At 39.5% G+C, this 27,344-nt stretch overlaps 1 protein-coding gene across 1 annotated transcript in view; it reads left to right on the forward strand.

Annotated features, from left to right (window-relative positions):
• Nucleotides 1-13,127: 13,127 nt before the first annotated feature.
• LOC306798661 (ribosomal protein S6 kinase alpha-2) overlaps nt 13,128-27,344 on the forward strand; it is a 150,402-nt gene continuing 136,185 nt past the window's right edge. Inside the window, exon 1 of the mRNA XM_079298863.1 lies at nt 13,128-13,449. Coding sequence (XP_079154989.1) covers nt 13,351-13,449 — 99 coding nt within the window. The 5' untranslated portion in view covers nt 13,128-13,350. The remainder of the gene's footprint in view (nt 13,450-27,344) is intronic.

Genomic DNA, 27,344 nt, shown 5'->3' on the forward strand with positions numbered 1-27,344 from the left:
AGGGCTTTCTGAATAATGGCAGGCTATTCTTTGCAACCCTCTAAGCTAAAGCCTATTAGCTTTTCATTATCTCAATTACTTTTAATATTCTGGAAAAACTGTTTGTGGGGTTTGCCTGATGAAAAACTCCAAAAAGTAAAGTTCTACTGGAAAATAAAAGTATGAATTTTGCCTCCCAACTGTCCAATTAGGAGATGCAGATTCCCTGAAATGTCTAGAAATCAAAGTTGATGGGAAGTTTTTGGGAAGTCTTGATGTATGAGCCATAGACCTACTCTTTTTTTTCAGATGGTATCATCAGAAGGTGGGCATCAGAAGTGGTCAATGAAGGCTTAAGGCAGCTGCACACCCATTGTGACCCACTTGGCAGGAGTCAGATGTACCTACATATGTTGTTCTTGTATTTTGCAAACTATGTTTGCCCAATCTTCATGCTGTTGTTCACAGATGTTCTCAGAGTTTTTCTGAAACTTTACAGGAAATTTTGCAGATGTCTCTTTTAACTGCCATGTCATGCTTATTTTTTAAAAATACCACTTTATCCACCTCTGGCCAAGAGTGTTCAACTGAGCCACTGGGTTTGAAACATCAAAGTTTAAACAGGGATTTAAGAATTGTATGTTTATCTAAGAAATATTAGATGGTATTATTTATACTTTAATTGCTTATTTTCATTCTATTTCAAACAAAAATCCCCAGGAAGAATCCAAACAAAACTCAAATCAGGGTTAGAGGAAAATTCAGATTATGCATTAGTAGTTGAGCAAGGGAATTTTCTTGGGGTTGTCACCAAAACAAGCACTACTATGCTCCAAGTTAATAGTATGCTGAAAAGATACGGTTATTTATCAAGGGAAGAGAATGGAATAATAGAATGGTTTGGGTTGAAAGGCACCTTAAAAATCATGTAGCTCCATCCCTCTGCCACAGGCAGAGGTGCCACCCATAGATCAGGCGCCCAGGGATCCACCCAATCTGTCTTTGAATGCTTGTAAGGATGAGGCAACCACAGCTCTGGGCAAGCTCTTTCTGTGTCTCATCACCCTCTGAGTAAAGAATTTCCTCCTAATATCTGACCTAAATAGTTCCTCTTTCAATTTAAAATAATTTTGCTTTGTCCTATCACTATCTGCTTATGTAAAAAACACTCTCCATCTTTTGTTACCAGCCCTCTTTAGGTACTGGAAGGCTGATGTAAGGTCTTCCCAGAGCCTTCTCTTATCCAGGCTGAACAATCCCAACTCTCTCAGCGTTTGGAGGAGAGGTGCCTCAGCCCTCTATCCTCTTAGGGGCCATCCTCTGGACTTACTCCAAGAGGTCCATTTCCTTCTTATGTTGGAGGATCTGGAGAGGGAGGCAGAGAACTTTGACTTGTTACATTGAGAACAACTTCTAAACAACAGGTTTAGAAGTCCAGTTAGAGTATATCACCAACAAAGACTGGCTAAGTTTCCTGATTAATTTACAGGACAACAGGGAACTACAAATTTGAAATAGTATGGAAAAATTGAAGAAAATCCTAAAGTATTCCTTCTGATGAAGAATTACTTATTATTGATACTACTGAGGCTCCAATAAAAACTCTTCTGTTCATGACATCTACAAAGAAGATAAACATAGACATGATCAAGTCTAGGACAGGACTGTGTATTGGGACACAAACAGGGAGAGATGGTTGAGTGAGGGGAGGTTAAAATCTCACTCTCATTTAGCATGGGCAAGTCAAAACTGTGAGGAGATTGCTCTGAAAAAGAATCTGCCTGGAAAGGTGCTAGTATAAAAGATTTTATCTGTGGTGCATCTAAGGTAGGCCTGGAGTGAACAGGAAGGTGAGTTTATAGACAACCTCCCAATGAGACCAGTAAAAACTGAAAACTTAAATCATGATGATTTTGTGATGGCATTTAAGCAACTTCATAAGAGTTCAAGAATGTTGTGTGTTGACTGGCTGCCTGTGGCTACAGCCATGTTGAATTTGGAAGTGGTTCTCAAATTCACTGAGACACATGCATCAAGAACATCCAAACTGTTCAGTTCAGGTCATGCTGTTTGCTTTCACACAGGGGTCTCAGACCTGTAGCATCCAACCTGAACTCAAGTTCTGCATATGTGCTGGCACAAATACTGCATACCTAGAGATATTAAGGGCTGCATACTTGTGTTTGCAGTGATATGGTTCTGGGAGAACATGGAGTTGCCTGACAGGGAAAGCATTAGCACCCACAGAAGACTGAATCAGATAAGTGCCAGAAAATACTGCTCAGAAAATCAATTGAAGTGGTGCCAGTTAACACCACTAGGAGTCTTACTACACTCCCAGTGGTTGGGCTTCAACACTAAAGGGGAGCCCAGTCAGTTCTAGTGGGATTCTTGGATTTTAAACAGTCCTCTGAATTTCTGCAGTGTAGCTATAGGTTACTCTCTCACCCATTTTAGGATCTTTTTTTTCTTTTAAACAATCCAAGAACCTTTTATAGATTCAACTTTTTGGAAAGCACATTATCTAAAAGCATAATTCCAAGTTTTGTATATTTCATTTAGCTGAATCATTTTGGCCAGTTTTGCAATAAAGAAAAATACTTTAGGACATTTAAAAATGTCCTTTCTATACTAGGGCTGTTATTTTAACCTTCACTGTGATTGAAAGGGTAGTTTGACGTGACCTACTCAGTGATCCCAGCCTGGCCAGGCCAGGCAGCTCAGTGGGAAAGTTCTGTATCTGGGAAGCCAGCAATTGGTGTTGGTGTTGGTGTTACCCATCCCTGCCAATGGAGGAGGCAGAGCCATCTCACAGGCACACAGTTTCCTGCCCCCACCACTGGAAAAAAACATTGAGTAGGCACAGATATTTGTTTAATGATTCAGATGAGGGAACTGAACTGGTTTAAGCTTAGCATTCTGGGGTGGTATTTGGACCTGTTCTCCAGTTTGTTTCATTCTGTGGCTGTGGAGATACTTGTGCCAATACAGAGGAAGAAGAAAATGATGGCCTGGAGATGGCAGAGTGAGGCCACAAGTGAAGGCTTATGCCAGGACTAATGATATTCCTCTAATGAGCCAAGAGCTTTTTGTCTAAAATACAACAAACCTCTATCTACACAGCCTCCAAACCCATATGTATCTCTGTGAGAAGCAGGTGACTTTAGCTCCACTCCTCCTTCACATGAAGAACTGTTTCCTGCTGTTTCCCAGCATCTCATATCTGCACTCATCTTCCAGCAGGCTAACTGGACCAGGGCTGTTGTATCTTCTTCTTCAGTTAAGTCAGAGAATCATTTAGGTTGGAAAACACCTCTAAAATCCTTGAGCCTAATCATTAACCTGTTACTGCCAAATCCACGACTAAACCATGTCCCAAAGTGCCACACTTACACATCATCCAAATACTTTGAGGGGTGGTGACTCAACCACTTCTCTTGGCAACTTGTTCCCATGCTTGACAACATTTTTTGTGAAGAAATTTTTCCTAATAGCCAACCTGAATCTTTCCTGGCAGAGCTTGAGGCCATTTCCTATTGCTAGTTGCCTGGGAGAAGAGACCACACAACCTCATCTCTTCAGGTACTTTTAGAGAGTGGTAAAGTCTCCCCTGAACCTCCTTTTCTCCAGACTAAACATCAGCCACTCCTTAGGAGTTGTGCTCTTAACCCTTCTCCACCTCTGTTGCCCTTCTTTGGACTCATTCCAGCACCTTGGTGTCCTTCTTGCCCAAAACTTGAACACAGGATTTGAGGTCCAGCCTCACCAGGGCTGAGTACAAAGCATCCTGTTGGTCACAGGATGGTCATTTGTATTCTTGACACAGGCCAGGATGCTACTGCCCTTCTTGGCCACACCCTGACCCATGTCTAGCTGGCTGTCCAGCAGAACGCCCAGGTCCTTTTCCACCAGACAACTTTCCAACCACTTGTCCCAAAGCTTGTAGCACTGCAACAAGTCAACACTCCCCCCTGACTTGGTGTCATTTGATGCAAACTTGGAGGGGGTGAGCTCAATCCCCTCATCCAGATCATCAGTAAAGATACTAAATAGAAACAGCCCCAACACTGAGCCATGGGAGACACCACTGGTGACCAGACACCAGCTGGATGTTTCAGCTCTGGTGTTTCCCATGAAACATTATGGCTACAGAAATCAATAGATTTTAATGCCTTGTGTGCTTGAAGACACACAGTAATGCTTCAAAATTCAGTCATGGTGCTAAAAGGATTTCCAGTTTAAGTGTTACTACATGACAGGCATAGTCCCCTGAATATCCCTTTCTGATTTGTTCTGTCTCATCTTTCTTTTTGCATGTTTTTGGATGTCTTTTCAAGCTCAAGTTTTGCTATTTAATATTTTATAGTTGTTATTTTTATTATTTCAACTTTCTTAAGAGGAGTGAGTCATTAATTTGGAAAAGATCTGGGGAATATGAAGTAAGAAGAGATGAGAGGACTCTGGAATGAAGGAAGGGACTAAACATGTTAATATTAAGAACATAGTAAAATCACAGTGGAAAAAAAAAATTACACATTTTTCAGTCCCCAAGGCATACAATAGCAAGGCTCTGCTGTGCCTTTTTAAAATGTTCCTTGATCTCCTTGGTTGCAGTTCCCAAGCAGCCCAGCTAGATCAAGATGCCCTTGGAAAGCTTTTAGGAAGCTGTAAAAATTCCCTTTTGTCTGTGATGCTGGGAGGGAGAACCTTGTTACAAGTCTGTGTAGTAGTTGCATTATTTGTTCCTCCTATCTGATGTATGCATCTGTTTTCTCCTTTGGGAGTTGAAGCAAGAGAACAATCTCAGTCTCCTAACTGGTAGATGTTCTTCCCCACATGACTGTGCATGGTAAGATTTCATATGTTTCAGATGTTAAAGGAAGTATTAGAATATGAAAACAGATTCCAGTAGTATATTAGGGCAAAGGTGTCACATTCCATTGAATGTATATCATGTGAATCACACACCATACACTGCAAACTTTATGAATTTGAGATGACTGCTTTGTGACATTTACAGAAGTTTATGGTTCAAAGGTAAGTGGTTCTTATGGGATTTTTGATTGGTTAAAAAAATATTGGAGTCAAACAGCAGCATTGCTAATGTAGTAACAAATTTAATATTTTTGTTGTATGTTAAAAGATGTTTCCTTTTGTTTGAAGGATGTCACTGTATTTAGGCAGCCAATATTGCTTGGAAAGCATTTTATAACATCTTGGCAACAACTGTACATCTTCCCTGTGTATTGAAGCATATGAATGAGTATTTGAACCTCTATTAAATAGCATGACTTATTTTAGGATAGGATTAATTGCACACTTTAATCTCTAGTTGATGAAAAGTAGATAAAACTGACGCTTTTGTGTTGTACATACAGGGGAGCTAGATTTTTGTTTTCTTTGTGCTATACATTGTGTTGCTTATTTGTATATCTCAGGGTTATTTCAGGATTTGAAAATAGATATGAAATTCACAGAAAGATGTCAAAGGATTAAATTGACTTAATATGATGAGTTGCCATTTTTTTTGTCCATTAGGTTAGTCAAAAATTTTGATGTTGAATATTCCGCATGTGCTCTTCATAATATATTTTGCACATTTGTTAGATGAGTAGGAAGATGTTGAAATTTCTTGCAGATATTTGTTGATGCATCAGCCAGGAAAACCCACTTCCAGTGTGGGCAGGCTGTGTTAAGCAGGAAGAGCCTGAGGCACTTCTTGCTGCCTGGTGACTTCGGTGAGAGAAGAGACACTGAATTTAAGAGAAGGTGATACTTTGAGTATCTGAAATTAAATAAGGAAAAGCTCATCTAACATAATAAGTGTATAATAAATAGTGCAGTGTTGTGACAACAATCAGTCCTAAGACATTTTATGGTTTGTCAGCAGTAAAATAGGACCTTGGACTACAATGTTTAGGATGAATGAAGAAATCATTATGTGTTTTGGTGAATATCAAATGGAATCTAACTACCTTTTTGAGGGTTAAAATGATATTGTATTTTTTACCAGTTTCACACTTCCTACGTTGCTGTATTAGACACATTAGACACAGAATTTAGATTTTTTTTCTCTGCCTGTTTCTTTACTTCCTATTTCAAAAACAGGCAGGGATAGATGTGCCTGTAATCCGGAGTTAAGTACTGTCACTCTGTTAGTTTAAAGCAGTCCTTCAAAATATGTCTGAAAAGCCATACAAGTCCAACTAGAGTGAAATTAATGCTAAAGATTTCAAGAGAGATTAATAATTATTTTATTTACAAATCTCATTTTTGTTGTGTCTAACGTAGGGTAGGAGTTCATACAACCTCAAGCCAAATTTTCAGTATATTTGGTGTGTAATATATTTTGAAAATACTCCATATGTCATTTGTCCCACTAGATATAATGCCTACAAGGTAAAGTTGCATGTCCCATTGGTTTATTCTTTGACATTACTCACAGTTATTCTGTTTCTGTAAATAAAACTAGCAAAAATGTGACAGCCTCCAACTAAAATCTCAGCTGTGAAACACATAATATCAATCATTTTGTTTTCTCTGAAAGAGCTGTCATGCAGTGACAGAACATTCCAGCTCCATTTTATGGAAGGAGATTTGAAGCAGAGTTTTTTCTCTGCAGGTGCAAACCTTTAGGGTCCTGAGTTTACACACCCACTTGTCAGAGTGCACTCTGTCTCCTTTCTGACTGAAAATACTACGAGGTATTTTCCTCACTGGGGACAGGAGATGCCAGTTAGGAAGAATAAGAGGAAAATGGTGCAATGTGTGCCCCCATTCTCATAGAGGAACCAGGATGTGGCTGGATTTTGTATAAGCCCTGGAGCTAGGCATAGCTAGAGAGCTTAGGGTTCTTCAAGGTCATACAAATATTTTCAGATATAAAAGAATGATATTAATTCAGGTAACTCAGTTTAACTAAATATGATGCTTTTGTATACCTTGTTAGCTTTTGTACCTCATGAGTGGGATTTAATTAAATAATTAAAGGGAATAATTTTACCTAAAGTTTTCCTGAATAAAATTCACAAGCCCCATTATATGCTTTTCTGTTTCTCAGGATTTCAATGGCAAACAATGGTCTGTTTTTTCTGCTCACTGTAGTGTCAGCTTGCTCTGTCAATGATTATTAAAAGTAGAAATGGGTGCTCCAGTAAATGTTCCATGCACTATTTCTCCTATTAGGTGTAGGATATCTTTCAGAACCTATTAAGGGAAAATTGCCTATTAGCAGATTTTTAATAAATGCCTCTCTTTTTAATTTTGTTCACAGCTAGTCTGAATAAACAGTAAACATATGCTGTGCATAATGAAATTTTTCCATCCAATTTTCTATTGTATAATGTTCACTCAAAGTGATATTCATAAATATTCATGTGATAAGACTGTTCATATTTCAGTCAGTAAATAGCATCCTTTCTTCCAGATAACTTCCAGTCCCTTATAGAACAGTATGACTTACTGATTGTCCAAAGGAAAGAAAGCAGAGTTTTATCTTCAACACTCTCCTTCAAGTTGGAGTAGAAGCCTACGTAATATGAAGGAAATTGGATTTTTGGGTTCTTTTTCTGATATTTCTATCTAAGCAAACAAGATCCAGCAAGATCAGTATTGCAGATTGTTAGGCATTGTAATCTCCATCCTAAAAGTAGTCCACAGCTGACTGATGTGTGGCCAGTGAAGCTGTTGCACGTTCAAGCAAAGCACATATGGGAGCAGTCAATACAGCAGCTGTGACACTTGCCAATCTGATGTTCCAGCACTGACACAAGATGCTTTTGTGAGAGTAAAATTGTCTGTCATCTGGTGAAAATTCATTTAATATTGGGGTTTTTTTTTATTTCTGGAACTATTATTTCTGCAGGACTACCGAGTCTCCCTGTACAAATAAAAACAACCCACATGTCCTTGTAGTGTGGCTCATTTGGTAGTCTGAAAATAACACTACAATCATATGATTGATGGGTGCTTAGGAGGGATTGAGGAAGATTTTAGGCAACTGAACCAAGGAGACCTCAATGCTATGAAGCTGTGTCAGGAGAGATTTAACTTGTATATTAATAAAATGTTTGTCACTCAGAGAGTGGGCACTGGAACAGCTCCCCAGGGAAGGGGTCACAGCACCAGCCTGACAGAGCTCAAGAAGTGTTTGGACAATGCTCCTAGGCACATGGTGGAAATCTTGGGCTGTACATTCAGTGCCAGGGGTTGGACTGAGTAATCTTTGTGGGTCCTTTCCAACTCATATATTATGTGATTGTTCTGCTCCAGCATGGCACAGAGATGGTTCACCCTCTTAGGTGAATTTTTTTTTATTTTAATCTTACTGTTGATGTAGTCTATTGAAAACTCTTCAGGACTTTTGTCTCCATCTAAGCTACTTGCATCTCTGCAAAATACTGATTTAAAATCTATCAAGAACTTATTTTGATGCCCATTTTTAAGAACGTTTAAAGATGGAATCCACTAAGTGGACTATCACCATATGAAGCAAAACAGGTCTTTTTAAAGTCTCACTCCTGTGGTTGATGCATTTCTATTTATACTGTTTACTCTTCATATAACAGTCAGAATGTTGGATCGTGCTTTTAGCAACAAGGGAATTACATATATGTGGGTAGAAGATATACTCTGTTTTTGCCTTGAGATTACAAGTGCAAGATTAAATGAGCATTGTATGACTGTGATGTTTCCCTTGGGATTAGAGAAGGCTGTGTCCAAGGAGCCTGGGTCCTGCCAGTTCATCAGACCCTTAGACAAAGGGCATTACTTTGCTTTCTCCTTCCTTCTGAGCAGTGATTTTAATTTGCAAGGGGCCTGCACCTCCACTGGAGTAATACATATACAGAAAAGGATCAAAATTACTGAAGTCTGTGATACACAGCCAGGAGGTGAGAGAAAGGGGAAAAAGCACTTTCTTTCCTGCCTATTTCTTTGTATGTCTAGCCAGCCAGCATGGGTGATCATTTGTCAGTGCTGGTGAGAGATGGCAAGTCACTGTCTGTATTCTGCAGTGCTGGCAGGGCACTGTGCTTTTTTGAGAGAGAAAACTCCAGTGAAGTAAGTGTGTGCTAAAGAGGACAAGGTACTCAACTGTGTACAGCAGCTGGAAAGGCTGAGACCCACATTGGTACACTGGTGTAATGAGAGCAAAGCCCAAGCACTTCTGTGGGCAAAGCCCATCATATATTACTGAAAGAAACATCAATAAGAAAAAATAGCCACCTTAGGTATTTATTGAGGAAACAAAAGCCATGTGGCAATTTGTTCAGCATTCAGGATGAGGAAACAGCAGTCACTGAAAGAGTCATATACAATCTAACCACCGGGGGAAAGTGTTGTTCCTTATTCAGCTGATTGGTGTCTCTTGGAAACATCTGCTCTCGCTCCTGAGTTTCTTTGATGAGAGAATAAATAGCACTGTGTAATTCACCTTTTCTCTAGCATTGTCTCTTGGGCCTCTATTGTGGGAGTCTCATTTTCCTTTTCTCTGCATGTTGTGTTCTGATAATCTTATTTGTTCTATCTGTTGTGTCTCTGCTTCTGATGCTTTCTTATTTCTCTCTGAATTTTTTTTCTGGCTTTCTAATGGACTTACTGAGGAAGGATTGGTAATACTGATTGCATTTGCAAGGAAGATACTATCAATTCATAGTTTTACAGTGATCACTAAATTTACTCAAGTAGCAGAGTCATTCTGGGTTTGCTCGTAAATTGTTGATTCACATAAAAAAATAGAAGGCCTAATTTCGACATAGAGCCTGATGTTCTGTGTAATACAGTAATACAAAATTTCTCTGGGTAATTATATCATCCAGTTTGTGGTAGATATCTTGGACTTACATGTTCTATCATTTAGAAATTGATGACTCAGCTGGCATTGGCTACTGGAATCCTTCTCCCTTGGGTGCTGTTCAGGCTGTTCTGCTGCTCCCTGTTAATTGTCTAACCTGGGTCCTTCAGACTGTTACTGCTCTTGCAATGGTCCATCTGTGCATGTGAGGAAAGGACCCTTGGCTCCTTAGATATTAATTGGGAATTCTCCATTTATCTTTTGAAAATTCAGACCTAGGCTGTGTAATATCTAATATTGGTGATCCCTGTTGGAGACTTTGTCTTGAATCCTGGCTATGAGCCTTTTGGCTTGGGATTTTTTTTTTTTTGAGCCTTTTTCCAGCTGAAGTAAACTTTATTTTGCTATAAAGCTCACTGGGAGGAGGGGTAGCCATAATATTATATTTATTTATTTTGTGTTATAGCATATATGATTCTAGTTTTAAAAAGCGTATTTCAGAATACAGATGAGTATTACTGGTTGAAGCCAATGTGTCAGTCATATGCCCCCTCCACCATTTTTATTATTTATTATTGTCTTAAACATTTGAAGATTTTTTTTTCTCTGTCAAGTTCCTCAGCAGTTAAAATTGCTCAGAGAAGATCAATAATTTAAAGACATGAATTTCTAAGTGCAGTTAATATTTCACGTTGTAAGATTGATCTGAAAGTAGTATATTTATAAATGTTATGCTGAATGTTCCAACTTAATTGAATTTATTTTTCGGCTTGCAACTTTTTGTTAGAATCACTGCGAAAAGTGGTTATTGTCTGACTTATGTAAAGGTTTGACCTAATGCTTTTGATGCCTCTTATTTATTTTTCTGAAGAAAAGTTCAGTTAAGTCTTGAAGCATGTCACATGGAACTATAGTAGAATTTGCTTTTCACATATCTATCCCTATGCTTTAATTTTGCATGCATATGTATTTTGTTTAATTTCTGCATTTGTATTTTTAATGTACATTTTAAAAGTAAATTTTGCATCTTAGTTGCTTTTGGCTTTTTTTCTAAAGTTGGAGTATATTCTGCAATATTTCTGCAGCTCTACTGCCCAGTGGAGTGAAAGTGGTTGATTGTCCTTCTGTATTTAATTCCTAATCACCTGTCTGAAAGCAGAGTAAGAAAAGATAAGTGTTCCTACTTCCATGTCTGTGCCATGTCAGGGATGTAAGAGTTACTTATAGTCTAACTTTTAACATACAAGGCTAGTTTTTGCTCTGATGTGCACAATAAATTGCCAATACATTATGATGGATTTTTAAAAAAAAAAATTTATTTTTGTGGTAAAGAACAAGATTCTGAATGTAATAAACATACCTGATAGGTATTAAGTCATGGCCTGTGTAATTTTATTGGAAGTTTATTACAGTGCAGGCATATTTAATGGTGAATGCACGTCCCTGTATGTGAAATCACCACTGATGTAATGAGAAGGGAAGGTTGTGATAAATCTGCCAGTGTAGTAGTAACAGGCACTGGTGTACTTCATACTATTGCTCACAGCCTGAGTATTGAAAGCTGGGAAATTATCACCTCATCTGCATTAATAAAGATGTCAGTGACCAGGGGTGGATCTGTGATGGGAAGGGGTTTGGGACCTTACCCTGGACTTGTCTGTTTATTGTTTAAGGCTCAAGTGGCTTACAGAGGTGGGAATGTGTGAGGCTGGTCCAGCTTGTTCCAGGACACCTCTTTGCCAGGGAAAAGGCAGGGCAGAAGTATCAGCAGCTGTGAGGTGTGTCAGGACAGGTGAAGGGGAGCTCAAATAATCAGCTGAGTGCCTGAGGCCTTTGCAGATTGCACTGCAGCAAGGTTATGAGGAGACACAAAACTTGACTAGAGAGGCTGCATCAGAAAGTAATTTTGGCATTGACCAACTAAATTGCCTTTTAGCCTATTCATTGTTTTGCCTGTGTATAGGTGTACCTATACATACCTGAGGTTTTTTTCTTGGACACTGGCCTCTGCTCCAGGATGTTTAGTTGGGGAAACAAGGGAACTGTGATGACAAAGGGCTCCTGAGCTTGACAGGGCTTGCACTGGGGCAGCACAGTGAAAGCAGCCCCCAAAGGTATTTTTGTTGCAAACCAAGAGAATTAGAGAAGCAATCAGAAGGTGTGCTGAGGAAAGGTAAGGAAAAATCAGACTGTCCAGATTGTCACTGTGAAACAGTTACCTTAGTCTGGGGTAGCACCAGGGTCCAGGCACAGCAGAGTCAGGTTCTATGAGATTATAGAGCCCAGCACTAATGGCAGCCTTTCCAATCTAGCCTCCTTTTAATTAAACCATAAATGCCAAAATATTTTTTTGTTTTCTTTTTTCTTGTTAATAATTCTCTGGGTAAATATAGACCATGGTGAGCTTTAGGCAGAAGAATGGGACAGAGAACCTGAGAAAAAAGCAGATACTGACAGGCATTGCTAGCCAAGGTAGTTCACAGCAGAGCCCAGAATGTATGTAAAGCAAAATGCACTTCTCTTTTAGAGCAGATGGACTTGAGAGGTGTTGTCATTTAACCTCCAAGTCTTCTCAGGCTGTAGTGATGTCTGCTCTCCCTGAGCTTATTTATCTCAGTCATTAATAAGTCATCACAGTAATTCCCTTTTTATGTGTGGTTACGGTAGAGAGGCATGTCTAGGTGCTCCTCAGTACTCCGAAAGGAAAGGCTGCCATGGAAAAGGAGCCTGAACTGTGTGCAATAGGCAGAGGAAGCTCTTTGGTCTCTGGAACACACTGAGATTCCTTCGTTTTTGAAGAAATGCTGAAAAATGTGATTTTGTTGCGGGGAGGTGGGGGTGCAGCTGTAAGTCTGCCCGCTTGCCATGCAGCTCAAAATTACAGCCTGTAAATAGATGTACATACTTAACCTCCTAGAAGGGCTGTAGCTCCCTGCTGTAGTACAATGAGAATAGTAATAGTTACCATTTAGATTGTGCTTTCTATTTTCAGGGCTGTGCCAGTGTTATGTATTTCAATGTAAAGCGGGTGGGCGATAGTGAGCAGGATGGTGAGCTTTTCAATTTCGAGGGTGGGAGGGGGGACTCCTATTTTGCATACTCCCCGGAATAAAAGGAGATTCAAACCCTTCTATTCTGGCGGTGGGGGCACGACATCTTCCAGGAGCGACTCTCACAGGGGAGCCGATTCCTTCTCGAGTCTGACCACCACAGCCCTCAGTAATTATAGCAGCGTCTGAATTCTGAGCTAAAAACAGAAGTGCAGCATGTGCCTATTCCCCATGTGATTCAGAGAGCAGGAAATTGGAAGAGCCTGGCGGCGAGCAGAGGGAGCGCAGCGCGGGAGGCGCCGGGACGCGGAGCTGTCATCCTCCGGGCACGGCCGGGCGGCGAGCCCGGGATGCGACACCGCCGGCCCGGGGCACCGAGCGCAGCGCCCGCATGCTCCGGACCCCCGGCAGGGCCGGCACCGTGAGCAGCGCCGGAGGATCTCCCGCCTGTGGATAGAAACGGGGGCAATCGGGATGCGCTAGCTCTCCCCGCAGCTCCTCCGTGCTCCGCGCCGCCGGGACAGGGCGATGGACATGAACATGAAGAAGTTCACAGTGCGTCGCTTCTTCTCCGTCTATCTCCGCAAGAAGTCTCGGTCAAAGAGCTCGAGCCTGAGTAGATTTGAGGTAAAATTCGCCTTAACTTTGTTAAATGCAGCAAATGCTGTTAGGAGCAGGTAGCAGGGGTACAAGAGAATGCCTGCATTTACTGATGTGATAAGTAGTTAAAGGTGCTCTTTCCCTCGAGGTGGTGATATTAGCACCCAATGTTCTTTGTTTCAGTGTCATTCAGTGCTTTTTCTCGGTAGTATCCAATACATTGCATAATATATTTAGTGTGTTGCCAGGAGTCCTTTTATCAGCCTTGCAGGGGAGGAGGAAGCTGGTTCAGGACATCATGAAGTTGTAGGAAATAATTACAAATCCACTTAAATTAGCACAAATGACACTAGAGTTTGAAACAGCCTCATCTTTTAGTCTTCACCTGCATGCATATCTTTCTTTCTTAGTGCTAGGTTTCCAAATAATTAATCCATTTGCTAGTAGCTTTCATATATCTGTGGTATGTTAGACAGGGATTCTCTTGATTATTTCTCCATAGATTCTCATGTTTCCACATATTTTGCATTTATCTTCTCTCCCCATGCATCTCTCCTGGTATTTTTTTCATTTACTTTGTTTTAGGAGAAGTTGTTTAGGAGCTGGGGGGACAATGTCAAATTAAACATTTCACGTTTTAGCAGTGTGGGGAAATGAAGGCAGTCCAAGTAGGAGGTATTGGCAAATTCGAATGTGTGAATGGGTTAGAACCCGGATTTCTGCCTGTCTTCCTCAAACCATTGTTCTTCAGCCCTGTATTTGGAGCTGTGAATAGTCGGCAGGATGTGAGATCAATTGAATAGATGTCATTTATATTTATGTTGTTCACTTTACCATTGCAGATGATGTGCAACCTCTGCATTAAAACAGAGGTAGATGGGGCCTGATTCCCTTCTGTCTCACATTTATTTTGTGCTGGTGTACTTCAATTGACCTCTGAGGAGTTACTCTGATTTGCACTGGTACTCCCAGGAGGAGGATTAGTTTTATGCTGTGTGAATACGTTTTGAAATGTTATTCCCTTAGTGTCCTATTTAAAGCACCAGGTAATTGTTTGAACATAAAGTTCTTCATGTGTCATTGCTTTAAACAGGACACGCCAAAAAGCTAAGTTTTTGACCTGTGTGTTTTGTTGGTATTTATTTTCTTTCCTAACTATTTAAAACCAACTTTCTTGAAAAATGAGCATGTAAAAATTTATTTTCATCATCAAACAGGCATGCTATGCATTTAAAACAAACTAATAACTCCCTCCTTGGAACAGTCGCATCCCAACAGGACTGAGGGGAGAGATGAGGGTACCTTTCCTTTCCCAATTCTGTAGTCAGAATCACAGAGTTTAACTCCGTGTAACAGAGTTTAAGCTAGAATAAGTGTTCCTTGTAACACATTGTAAATAGTCTAAACTCATGCTCCAACAGAGATCTGGAGTTACATTAAGGAGTTCTGAGACAAATGAGTGTCTTCTCAGGCCACCAGTGTCAGGAGGGGATGTTAGGAAGGGAGCTGATCTGGAGAGAGCAGAGCCCCACCAGACCTCATAACTATTCCTTTCACAGTGCCATACTTTGGGAGAAACAGATTCCACCATAGTAATTATTTAACTTATCTAGTGAACGACCAGTACGACTCAGCATTTGTATCAGGCAAGACTAAAACTTCACTTACAAAAAAACCCCAAAAACCCAAAAGTGAAAGCAAAAGTCCTTGCAATCCCTTTGACCACCAGCGTTAGATTTACTGGACTTTCTCAATAATTATGAAATAATTTTCCCTCATGTAAGTTGTACTGCAATGTTTTTTTTCTTCTCATTTTAAATAATTTCCTGATACATATTCTATCACACATATAGCTTCAGAGCATTTCATCCACTTCCCTCCTTTCTTCCCTGGCTTGTCAGTAATGACCAACTTGATGCAAAGTGACTCAGTATTATAATGGAGTGGAGAATAGGGTCTGTTCCAGCTATGAAGAAAAAATTATTCATAAAATCTGTTCTGCTATTTAAGTGTGAAAATCATCAGAGATGTTTCTTCTTTGGGCAGGGGGTGATGACCAAACACGAACATCAACTCTCCTCTGTGGTTTCCATCCCTGAGTACTTCTGTGTATAAATTTGTAATTGCAGGCTAACAAGTGCTTATCAGACAAACAGAAAGTGTGAGGAAGCCTGTTGGTAGATTTTTTTTTTTTTAGAAGTGACAATATTCTTCACCCCAGTAGGTAGGTATTTTTAAAGATGCAGTAAAATGGTACAGGTTGTTACATCATTGCTTAAGTAAAAATTAAATAAAGGAAAGAAATCTGGAAAAAAAACCCACGGGGCATTGCTTTGCTTAGTGTGCATTAGCTAATGTACCTGGCAGAAATTGTGTTGCACGATGTCATTTGAAATTTGGAAGGGAGCTGTTTTTACTAGGTTGTGTGGGTTTTTTGTTATGTTGTTCTTTTGGCAAGTTGGGAAGAAGGGTTGAATGGTTTAAGATAGATGCTCCTAGGCTGAGGCATTTATTATGTTTAAAATACCACTATTAGAGTAGATTAAAAATAATACAATATTAGTTATTAATATAATGATTAATTACTTTTTCTACTGTGGTCTTCTACATTTCAAATTCACTTGTAATGAGAGTCATAGTTTACAGAGCCAGGATACAGATGCAGAAAAGGATTTAGCAGATTACAGCTTGTAACCCTACCTTTACTTGATTGTTTTAGATGCCAATGTCATTGCTACACCTGAAACAACAAGATCATCACCTTGTGTAAATGGCTGGGTTTCACACTTTGTCCTGCTAAAAGAGGCAGAGTGCACTCTGGTAAATTAGATGGTATTAGGGTTTCATTTCATCTTGCCTAAAATGCATGCCCTTTTTATTATTCTGGAAAAACCTGGCTGAAATTTGAATTTATTTGGCTGCAGTTTAGGGGTTTCAGTTTATATTATTTTTCAGTATGGCCTGCATAGCCCTTCATTTAAAAAGTATCTAGTGATGTAATTTTATTGAATGTGCAGAGCCAAGTTTTGCCCTTCTGCATGCGCAGAGTTCTGATTGAAGTCAGCTGAAAATCCAGCAAAGTCAATGGGAACTGCATGTGTGCATCTGAGAAAGGGCTTTGTTTATGGCTCTTGCTGAGTGTTGAAGAACATGAATGTGAAACCATCAGGATAAAGTACACAGAGTGGGGATCTGCTAAAGACTTTGAGACTCAGTGGAATGCATCTTATGGCAGGGAGCAATATCCCTTGATTTTTAAATCAAAATTTAAAGATGCCATTGAAATAAGCTAGGAAATACCTAAGCATATAAAGAATTTGGTAATATTTATTCCAATGATGCAGGAGCGTATTTTTTTTTTCTTCTGAGAAAACAACCAATTAAAACATTGTCTTTTATTCTTTTTAGAGATGTTTCTGACTTTTGCATTCCTGATGTATTTTTAATTCATTATTCTTACACTTTAATTATTTTAATTAGTTTTTAGTCTTACTGGTAATGATGAATCTAAATTATGTTTAATCTATGTGTGGGGCTTAGAGCCTAGCAGAGTTCTTGGAAATTAATTCAGAATTAATTTGGAGCCTGTTGTGCCTCAGCATGGTCAGCTTGAGAGGCAAGATCCCCTGTGGATGATTCAAGCTTAGGTCCTCCTTTGGCTCCAGCACTGGCACATAGGAAATGGAAGCAAGCCTGTGCAGGCTTGCATTAGTGCAAAAGGACTGGCACTGGCTTTGTAATACTTTGTTACAAGAGATTTTTGGTTCTAATCCCAGGCTCTGATTCTGATTTCCTACAAGTTAAAGTTACAGCAGCCTTAGGAAAGAGCCCAGGAAATGCTGAGCCAGACTGCTCCTTTTCCACAGTGGGATGGAGCAACAGTGCTTCACTCACAAACATTGTGAATTCTTCTGCACTTGTGTGAAGAGCAGGTCTGCTCCTGATCAGCAGTATGTCCTTCATTCTGTCCTCTTTTTAAATTTTTTATGGTTACTCACTTGGTAGAGAATCTTTCTGTCAAATGTTAGCCAGAATGGAGGCAAGTTTAAGACAGGGGATGGGGCTTATCAGCCCAAGGACATCTTTGCAAGGTGGGAGCCCTGAGGCAGCTTTAGTTTTTATTTTCCCCCCATGGTAATGATCATCTTTGTGATGTGTGTTCTTGTTACAGCAGAAGGCACTGACACTGTTGTAGTGTCTAACTGCAGGCAAGACTTTTATGAGGAAGTGCTGCAGTTCTTGTACTCTTGCTGGGGGGAAGGGAGGCAGGGAAGGGAGAGGGAGCAGGAGGAGTCTGTAGTCCCTTAGGTCACTTGAGGAACCAGGAAATACATTTCTCAGGCCATTTTGACAACTTGCTGTGTCATTACAGATGGTTCAGACTTTTGTGCTTTGCATTTCCCATTTGAAAAAAAAGGAGAGTTATGGTAAATATTCGAGTCCTTTGATACTCTTCTACCTATTTACACTGGGTTTGAGGGCAAAACTCAGATGTGTACACTTTCATAATAAAGGGATTGCTCCCAATTCCCCAACTGCATCTGACTTTATCCCAAATAAAGTCTCGTGTGCCTCAGGCTTGATATGTGCTCCTTGCAACAAGCCTCAGATTAACTGCTGAGGTACAGAAAGGGAAAATTAAGCAGGTAGATGTAGGGATAACTTGTACACAGGAAAATCACAGAAAATTGGGACTGGAAGGCATCTAAAAAACTTTAATCTGGACTCCTCTTCCTCCTCAGGTAGCATCAGCTATATCTAAACTCTTCCACCAAAGATGTTTTCCTTAGACACCTCTTATTGAATGCCTTCAGTGGTAAATGCCCACACCTTCTGTATGTGATATATTTACATTATTATTGTTAGCGTCTGAGGGTTTTCCTACTATCTAACACAAGTTTTGTTAAGGCAGTTTAAGCCTGTGTCTTCTTGTCCTCCCCATTGTAACTGTGAAAAGGAGTTTCTTTTTCTTTCCAGTAGGATTTTTATGCAAAAGCTGTCCAGGTCTCTTTCCTCAGTCTTTCTGGTAGGGTGAGAAAAATGTCTCTTCTCCTTTCTGAAAGTTAGGGACTTCCAGGAACAAGACCCTGGGCCAGCTACAGAGACACTGCTAGGGAGTATCTCTTCCTTTTTTGGATGCTAATTGTCCCTTGTAAAAATCAATTCTATCTCAAAGGCCCCTACCCTGCCAAAGACCAATCCAAATTGTCATTTTATGCTCCATTTCCACCATCTCAGTGTCTGCATGATTCCTTGATCTGATGGTATTTGGCATGCAAGCCAGGGCTGACAGAGTTGATCCATGGGCTTGTGTCAGATGAATTCTGGCACAGATCACACAGGCTAAACAGAGCTAAACACAGGCTCTGGTCACATAGCCAGGGTACTCGAATGTTTGGGCACAGAGCAGGGGCATGGGATCATCATATAACAGAAGAGGGCTTCATGTGGCTGAGGGATGAGTGCTGTCTGATCCACTGATGGGACACACACATGCCTACAAACCAATGATGGAATGACTGAAAGGGAGAGGGCAGTGCCCTTCCGCTCTCTGAGCCAGGCTCCCTGTGCCTGGAGCATCTGTGGGTGGGTGTGCAGGAGATGAAGGGCTGAACCTCAGGGACTGGCTGGAACCTGTGGGCAGCTGAGCTCCTGCCTAGCATTTATTTGGAGTAATGTAGCTTTATGCAAGTGAAAAGTGTGTAATTTAATTTTAAGTTTTAGCTCATAGTGTAATGACCTGTCTGACCCTGTGACACAAGAAGTCTGTTCTCAGAGGGTTTAGCTCTCCCACATATATTTTTATTAGTAGTAGCATTTGCTTCATGCATTTTTCTGCTAGCTTCAGAAGACTCTCCTTTTGTGTGTGCTTTCTGCATTTGTCTCCTCACAGGTAACTGGAAGTATTTCTAAAGAAAGACAGAAATCAGAACAAAAACCTTTCTTATCTTGATTTACCAGTTACTCAAGTACAAATAATTGCCATCTAAATATTTGCTAGTCATTTCCTTTTGTTCACTTAACAAGACTTACTCTCCCAGTTCAGCAAGGATTCTGTATTTGCTGTTAATAAAGACTCCAACAGTGCAGAGAAGCAGCAGTTGGTTCTGTACACAGGACACACTCTGTGTGTGTGTGTGTGTGTGTGTGTGTGTGTTACCATCAGCTCTTACAAAGTACAGTTTTGCTTCCTGGAGAACAAAGATTCAGGAAATTACAAGGAAAAGAAAAGACCAGATTACTAAATCTGCCTTGAGAATAGCTTTCTGACTGAGGATGTGTAAGGAAGCAGGTGATCCATCCATTCAAGGTCCAATTCACACGCAGGGAAGTGCCTTCCAGGCAAACAGGTTGGGGTGCACATTTCCTCAGTGAGTGCATGGATGGTGATGGGCTGGCTTTGGAAGGCTTTGAAGGGAGCAGTTGTGCTTTGCTGCTCAGTCTCTCTCACTACTTTGAAGTGTACTGTATTTGAAATGTATCAATATTTCAGCAGAGCTGTTTTTACTGTGAGAGGGTTAGAGAAATTACAGCTCTCTTCTAGCTGAGAGCCAGGAGTTCAAGAGTACTGGAAATGCAAACCTTTTAGAGCACAGAAGACAAAACCACAAAGTTTCTAATGAAGAAAATCTTTTCCTCAGATTATTATTAGGCATTGTGTGGCAGTGCACAGGCAGGGGAAGATGCAGTTTTCCAGTGTGCCTTCAGGTGGTAGGTAATGATACTAATTGGCAAAATGACACTTAACTCATTAAACCTTAAGATGTGAACTCATATGAAGTCTAGATGTAATTCAGGGGTGCCACACCTCTTTCCTGCAGGGCCAAATCTGAGCCTGAGACTGCAAAAAGCAGTAAATAGTTTTACTTTCAAGAATTATTGTGAATAAACTGAAGTCTTTGCAAGGGGGTAATCTGTGTCTGTGGGTTTATCTATAACATTCACCTTTCTTTTCTTTCAGTAGAAATTTGTGTTGTTTTTTTTCTAGTGAGTAACAAAGAAAATCCTGCATCAGTTCAACTTTGTTTTCTCTACCTTCAAGTTGCCAGCAACTAGTGGACAGGTTCTGTGACTCAAAGATATCTTAGCCTTAAACTTCTGCATCAGCAGACCCCCATGCCAATCTTCCTGTATCATACAACCTCTGTGACCAGAACATGTCTGGGACAGCAATTAAACACCCCATTTGCATCAATTGAAAAAGCGTATTTATAAATACCTGAAACCATGCTGGATCTGCTACTATTCACCACAGTTCCTACTTTATCCCTGTATGATTATGCATTGCAATTATTACTAAAGAGTAAATCTGAAAGCAAGCCCTTATGTTACAATATTTCTGTGATACATTCAAGGCCAATTTATATCACTAGGTTTGAAATTTTTTATCACTTAGTGTGTGCAGATGTTAAATTAAACATACTTCAGAAGTTTTTTTTATAACTTTTCATTATGCCATAAAAACATGAAGCCCTTTTCTGGCAAGTAAAATCTCTAATTTTTATTCCAAAACCAACTCCTTTGATATTCCAGTAAATCAACATTATTAAGATAGCTAAATCAAGACATTTTCAAAATGTGAATGATTTTCATGTGTGGCATTGTATGGCTGACTTCAAACACATTGCAGTGCTTGAATTTGAAAGAATGGAGATGATGATGTATCTGCTATTGTTTTTCAGATTCTTGTACCTTTGAGAATGACCTTCTTTGTTATGTGGCAACCAGTGAAATAAGCATAAAAAGATGGAAGGAAAGTGTGGTAGTTAAATTTAGCTCTTACTTATGCATTCTGTCAACGTCTCTTCAAATTCTACTTCCCAAGGAGGACCACTTGGTTTGGTTTACTCAAGGAATTGGTGAAAGTGTATTGTATGAACCCACACAGAAAAGTGCTGTGTGTTGTAAAGGCAGGAAAGCCCCCCCTGAAGTAGACATCAATTAATCCCTCTCAAACTCTTCAGCACAGTGAAGTTGTCCAGGTTTATGATGCCTGCCAGTCAGAAGTAATAATACTATTCTATTTTAGTTATTTAATCCTCTTTTTTTAAAGGTGAAGTTTTAGCAATTGTAAGGCAGAAAATATATGAAGTTAATAAAGCAGAAGTTGGGTCAAACTACACTGAGGAGGATTGAGGGGAGGTTTTGCTTCCTCCTTTAAAAAGTTTTAATGTGCATTTTCCTTAGATTTGTGGCTGAATTAAGCTGTTTTGTCATAAGTATGAGCACCTTAGGGGCATTTACTCAGGTCTGAAAACAGAGTTATGTATACTATGTTAACTGCAAACTAATCCAAGACAAAAAAGAATCACCCATGTTAACAGAGCTGGAGACAAACCAGTTTCTCAAAATCAGTTGCTGAAATTTATTTTTTTCCCACCATGATTTCAAGTTTTTTTATGCATTTGCAGAATTGAAGAATTCATGTTAAAAGCATACTTCAAGAGCTTCTATTTTTCTTGTGGAAAAATTAATGTCACAACATAATATACCAAGGGGCAATGCTGATAAGGATGGTGGGCCACAGAACTTACTCTGCAAAGCAGATAATATTTATTCACCCACTTTCCCCTGTTCCATCACTACAGTTATGGCAGCCTTCAGATGGTTTCCTTTCCTATGGCTGTTAATGCCATCAATGCTACAGCATCCCTTCTCACACACCAGATGACTTCATCTGTATTTGCTTTTCCCTGAAAAAAAAAATAAAAATAAAAAACCAAACAACCCTAATAGCATCTTTTGCCTGATGGTATGAAATGAATTTCTGAAAGTCTTCTCTACAACAGGGATTTTGTGTTCTAGCAAACTAATTTTTCATTTTTCCCAGACAGGAAAACCCATATGAAAAAATACCGCTAACGATTTTGAGGACTGTCACTTCCAAAGCACAGACTACTTCTTGTGATTATTTGCCAAAAGATACATTTTATCCCAACTGCCTTTTTGAAAATTTCTCTTCACATCAGGATAAAGCTTACATAGCTTACTCTTGGATATGGGTATTGCACTATGAAAGAGTGTAAGTTACCCATAACAAAGATAATTATGTGAATGGTGCCAACTGCAGTTTTTCTCTTGCTTGATTTAAAAACATTTCATATCTCTGTTGAGAGAGAGTTGTAAAAGAAGCCATGAAATTAATTTGAGGAATGTTTGTATTGAAAGAAATGCCATAACAGGTAGGCATTTGTGATGTTATGGGAGAAATTGTTTCCCTGGAGTTGTAAGGAAAGTTTTAGGGTTTTGACTTAGTATTTCTATCTTTCTCATAATGTGTCAAATGAGTGAAATGAAACTTTTCCAATGCAGATGATCTGGGTCGTTTTGAAAACTTAACATTTTTGAAGAGCCTTATTTATTAAAAACATCAGTTTTGCTTCTTTGCTTCTGCTCTTGACCACTTATTCTTCTATTGATCAGTTTAGGGTTTGCTTTTTGCCTCATTTTTCTGTGTTCATCTCTTCCTCCTTGTTGTTAACCGCAGGCACAACCATGGTAATTATAACCAATCCCCAGGAAAGTGGGGACTTGCAAAACATTTAACAGGCTGTATGCACCACAGCCAAGAGAAAGTTTACCCTTTTACTCTATCTTTTAAAATCCTTCTGCTGGTGTGAAATTCGTGGGACTGTGAGAGAAATAAGAATAGAGCTCTCTCCATGGAGTACAGCTATGGTCTACAAGCACTGATTTATCTTTCTGTGGTCAGAGAGCTGTTGTTGTCTGGGATTTTGAATCGTCTCTTCGGGGAGGCACATCAACTCCCCATTTTTCAGTCACAAGAGAAGGAATTAAGTTGTTTTGCCCTCCTGGGCTGTGATTCTTTACTCTTGTCTGCAGCTTTTCTTCCCCCTTGTAAATAAAGGCTGAAGATTTGAATGTGCTGTGAGCTGGTGTAGAATCACACAGCTGGGCTGCAGGAACGCTGAGCTCCACACTCATGGAAACTGTCCCCTTGAGACCGGGCTCTTGCCTCCTGGTGTCCACTGAAACTCACTTTGCCTTCTCAGATGTTTCCCTTGTAAGGTTACAGTTCTGCTTTTTCCTTCTCCTTCACCCTATCATTCATCTGATGCAGCTTTTTTTGTTTTACACTTTAGCCTCAAACAATGCAATCACATGTTTTGGCTTTTCTTGTGCTGCTTCTCTTTTGGTGCTTTCCACCATCACTTTACTGAGGTAACTGGGCAGTCATCAGTAAAAGCAAAGCTTTGTCTGGGGAAGTGCTGATTCAGGGATGATACTCACCTTTGAGGCTGTCCAGTGGTCAGATGTCTCTGGAGCAAATCCCAGATGCAGTTCTTCCCACATATCACAGAACTGTCCCCATCTCACATACCACAGTCCTTCCCTACTTCTCTTCAAATGCCTCTGCATTCTGGCTTCATCTAGTTTCTTGTGAACATTTCTCCTTCAGGGAGAGCAGCATAAAAAACTTCCAGGGAGTCTCTTTGGCTCACAGCTCCTGAGTGTGTTGCTGAGGGTTTCATCCCTGTGACTCAGCTCTGCTCCCAGCTGAGCACGAGTGTCTGTCTGTCTGGGATTTCTGCTTTAAATAGTACCATTTTCATGGCACCTCTACTCTGATTTTAAAGCAATGTTACGATGGCATCTACAATAGCTTAGAAAATAGTGAAATAAAGAGATCAGTGTTGACATTTTGTGTTGCATGACAGCTTTTGTGCCTGTTTTGCCTCTGTGTTTTCACCCTCTATTTTTTCTTTTGAACATTTATGAAAAAAACTCACAGTGAAAATGAGATGATTATTTGGTCCCTTGGATATGTGAAATCATGTAAAGTTTCATGGTTTCTGCTCGGTCATCATCTATTTCAGCTTCTTGAAAGAAGTAAACCTGTGTAGTTGTTCGTCTTGGGATTTCCATGACAAAGTTAAAACTAGCCTGCATTAATTTAGTAATTTATCATAAAAACATCTTCCACTGAAAGCACCTTACCTTTGTAGCTAAGAGCTAAGTCTGTTGTATTTACAATGCCATAAAGCCTAAACTAGTACAAACCTGTATGATTCAAATGAAAAGCAAATCAAATTGCTGGGGAATTGCAATGAGATCTGAATCAGAAGAAAACTTGTAATGCTTTTTTGTAGGGACACTTAACACCAAAGCAGACTGGCATTGTTGTTGGTAGAGCAGCAGTCCTTCCTCATTTCCAAAACTCGAGATATATCAGAATGCTTTAACAGTCTGCTCTGGGTAAACTTCCTTGGCTTCTCTGTCTTCTGGCTGGTGGCCAACAAGGACTATACCAAAAACAAAAAGCAAAAACAACCTTATAATTTAATATTTAAGCACATCTTGTATTATTACCAACTTTTGGACTAACATGAAATTAGTGTCCTCATAGTTGAATGTGTAAAAAGTGTTATCCCCCGGCCAAGCCTGTGACCCTAGAAGGCTAAATTTGATAGTGTTGGAGGGTAAAGTGCCCATGCCAATACATCTGGATCTGAAATCACAATATTTTATCCATATGGCCTCTGAAAAAAATTATATTGAGACTGTCAAATCAGGAATCTCTCTTTTCCTCAGTGTAATTCAAACTCTTGTCTTGGATCTTAAAGAGTGTCTTGCTCTTTCGTCCTAAACTAAAAACTGTACAAAGCATATTTATTAAATAAAACCAGCAAAGAATCTTGAACTGCTGATGTTCCCAGCTAGCAGTGGGTGAATAAGGTATTCTGTTACTCCTGCAGGGACGCAAACCAAAATGTCAGAGTATTACACTGATTTTCCTTCACTTTTCTGGAAAGATGATTTGTCAGTGTGCTGTGTGTCTTTCATGTAGTCATCTGTGTGAACACAGGAAATTTACTGAAAAATAGAATTGTTGATTTGGATTCATTTTTAGCCTAGGTTCCTAAAAAATTGAGGCTTTGTTCATGCCCTCACATTCCTTTCTGGCCCTTTGCTTTGAAAGCATTGTCAAATTTAACAGAGAAAGGGAGAAAAAATGGTGTTCTTGAAGACATTATGTTCCTGTAATATTCTTGAAAATAGGGGCCTAGAGAAAGGACAACAGTGCTGCCCCAAAATGAAGGAATAGGGAGTGGGAGCATATTTCTTTGTCACTAAAGGAACCAAACAGAGGGAGATGGTGGGAGAGAAGGGGGACAGCTGGATAACAAACGGGGATCTCCCACTCCACTCTTGCAGAGCATCACTAGACTTTGCCAGGAAGCAAAATAGGAAATTTTTTTTGTGAGAAGTGTGTTTGGATTTGCTGCAGAAACAAATGGCTTAGTCTATTTACCTGTGTAAATATTTGGGCTTTGAAATACTATAGTCCCAACAATTATGTCATTTATTGTAACAGTGCTGTCTTTTACTAATGTTTTTCCCTTACTATGAAGCAAGCAAGCTCTTTTGCTTTAGCAATTCCTGCTTCTAATGCAATGGGTGAGGCAGAAAAAGTCACTAGCAGTGCTATTTTATCAAAGTTACTGAGATACTTTTGCTATGGGGGCAGGCAATGTAGTATAATACTGGTTGTTTTTCCCTTTGGAATGCAGTGACCATGTTTGTGTGGGAATGTATTAAAGATATTTGTTTGAAGTCACTTAAAATGTGAGTTCCAAGGGGGAAAAAGAGGCATTTAGCTATAATTTTTGGAGCAAAAAACTCACAGAACTTAAAAAAACCCAGACTAATTTATCAGTAGAATTATTTTTAAAATCCTATAGAAGTTAGTAGAAAGTATAACTGACAAAGAATTAATCAGAAAAAATTATCATGATATAATAACTTACAAGGTTTAGAATCCTCATTACAGAGTTATAATGGAATATCAGTGTTTGCTTGAAGTATCCTGTCTTGCTTGCTGATTGTTGCTTTGATGACATGAATAATTAATTTCTTTGGATAAAAGCGGATATTTAGACTGGCAAGAGAGGCTTTGCAGGTGCAATGAGGAGTCCTCAGGCAGGAATATTTGGAGTAAGGAAGTCTGGGGAGAATATTGGTGTTTACTGATGCTGTAATTGAAACAGTACATTATAATAATTGCTTTTAAATTCTCTTGCATATAACTAAACACTATCACATTACTTATTACTTAGTTTGGTGTTTCATATCTGCATGCACAGTCAAGTGGGTCAATCCACAAAATTTTTGACATTTTATGATGTGTGCAGGATGCGGAAATAGCAAAGCAAGATTTCTGCTTGGTGACATTTCACTCGGTGAAGCTGCTAAATTTCTTTGCCAAGACCTGACTACATACCTGTGTCCCACCAGCAGCAGTGAAAACTGACCACTTTAGCACAGCCTCCTCACACTTTGCCTCTGAGTTGCAAATGAGACATCAATACATACAGGAGAGAAGGGGACATGTGTGGGCACGTATAACAAATGTTTTACACTAACCAGACTATGCACATCTTTTCTAACAGACAGTCTGTTCTGTTGTTTGCAATAAGGGGAACATAAGCAAATAATGTCTAGTGGTCTTTGCTCTTTTTCAGGACAGTTTCTGAAAAGGATTCAGATAATACGATTTCTAAGGGATATGTTGTAATTACAGTCATTTTGTGTGTATATATATATATGCCATTTACATGAATAATGCATTTAACGGTGTAAATACATATAGTAGGGCAGTTTTTCCATGGAAAATGCTACTAAGAGGATTAGAGTTTGATCTCATAATACTGTACACAGCCTCTCATTGACTCAGAGTGGAGGATTGTTTAGTTCTGACAGTCACCAAACAGATCATCGGCTCACATTCTTGTTAACATTCTGTTTGAACTGAAATTGCTAAAAAGATAGCTTCTTTTTTTTAAACTCAGTAAAATCTCTCCCCAAACTGATATTGTGCAACTTATTTTAAAAATATTTTTTTCCCATTTCAGGGTTTAAATTCCTCTTTAAATGATTTTCAGGGCATAAATGAACAATTT

Source organism: Erithacus rubecula (genome assembly GCF_903797595.1).
Source record: "Erithacus rubecula genome assembly, chromosome: 2".
Lineage (NCBI taxonomy): Eukaryota > Metazoa > Chordata > Aves > Passeriformes > Muscicapidae > Erithacus > Erithacus rubecula.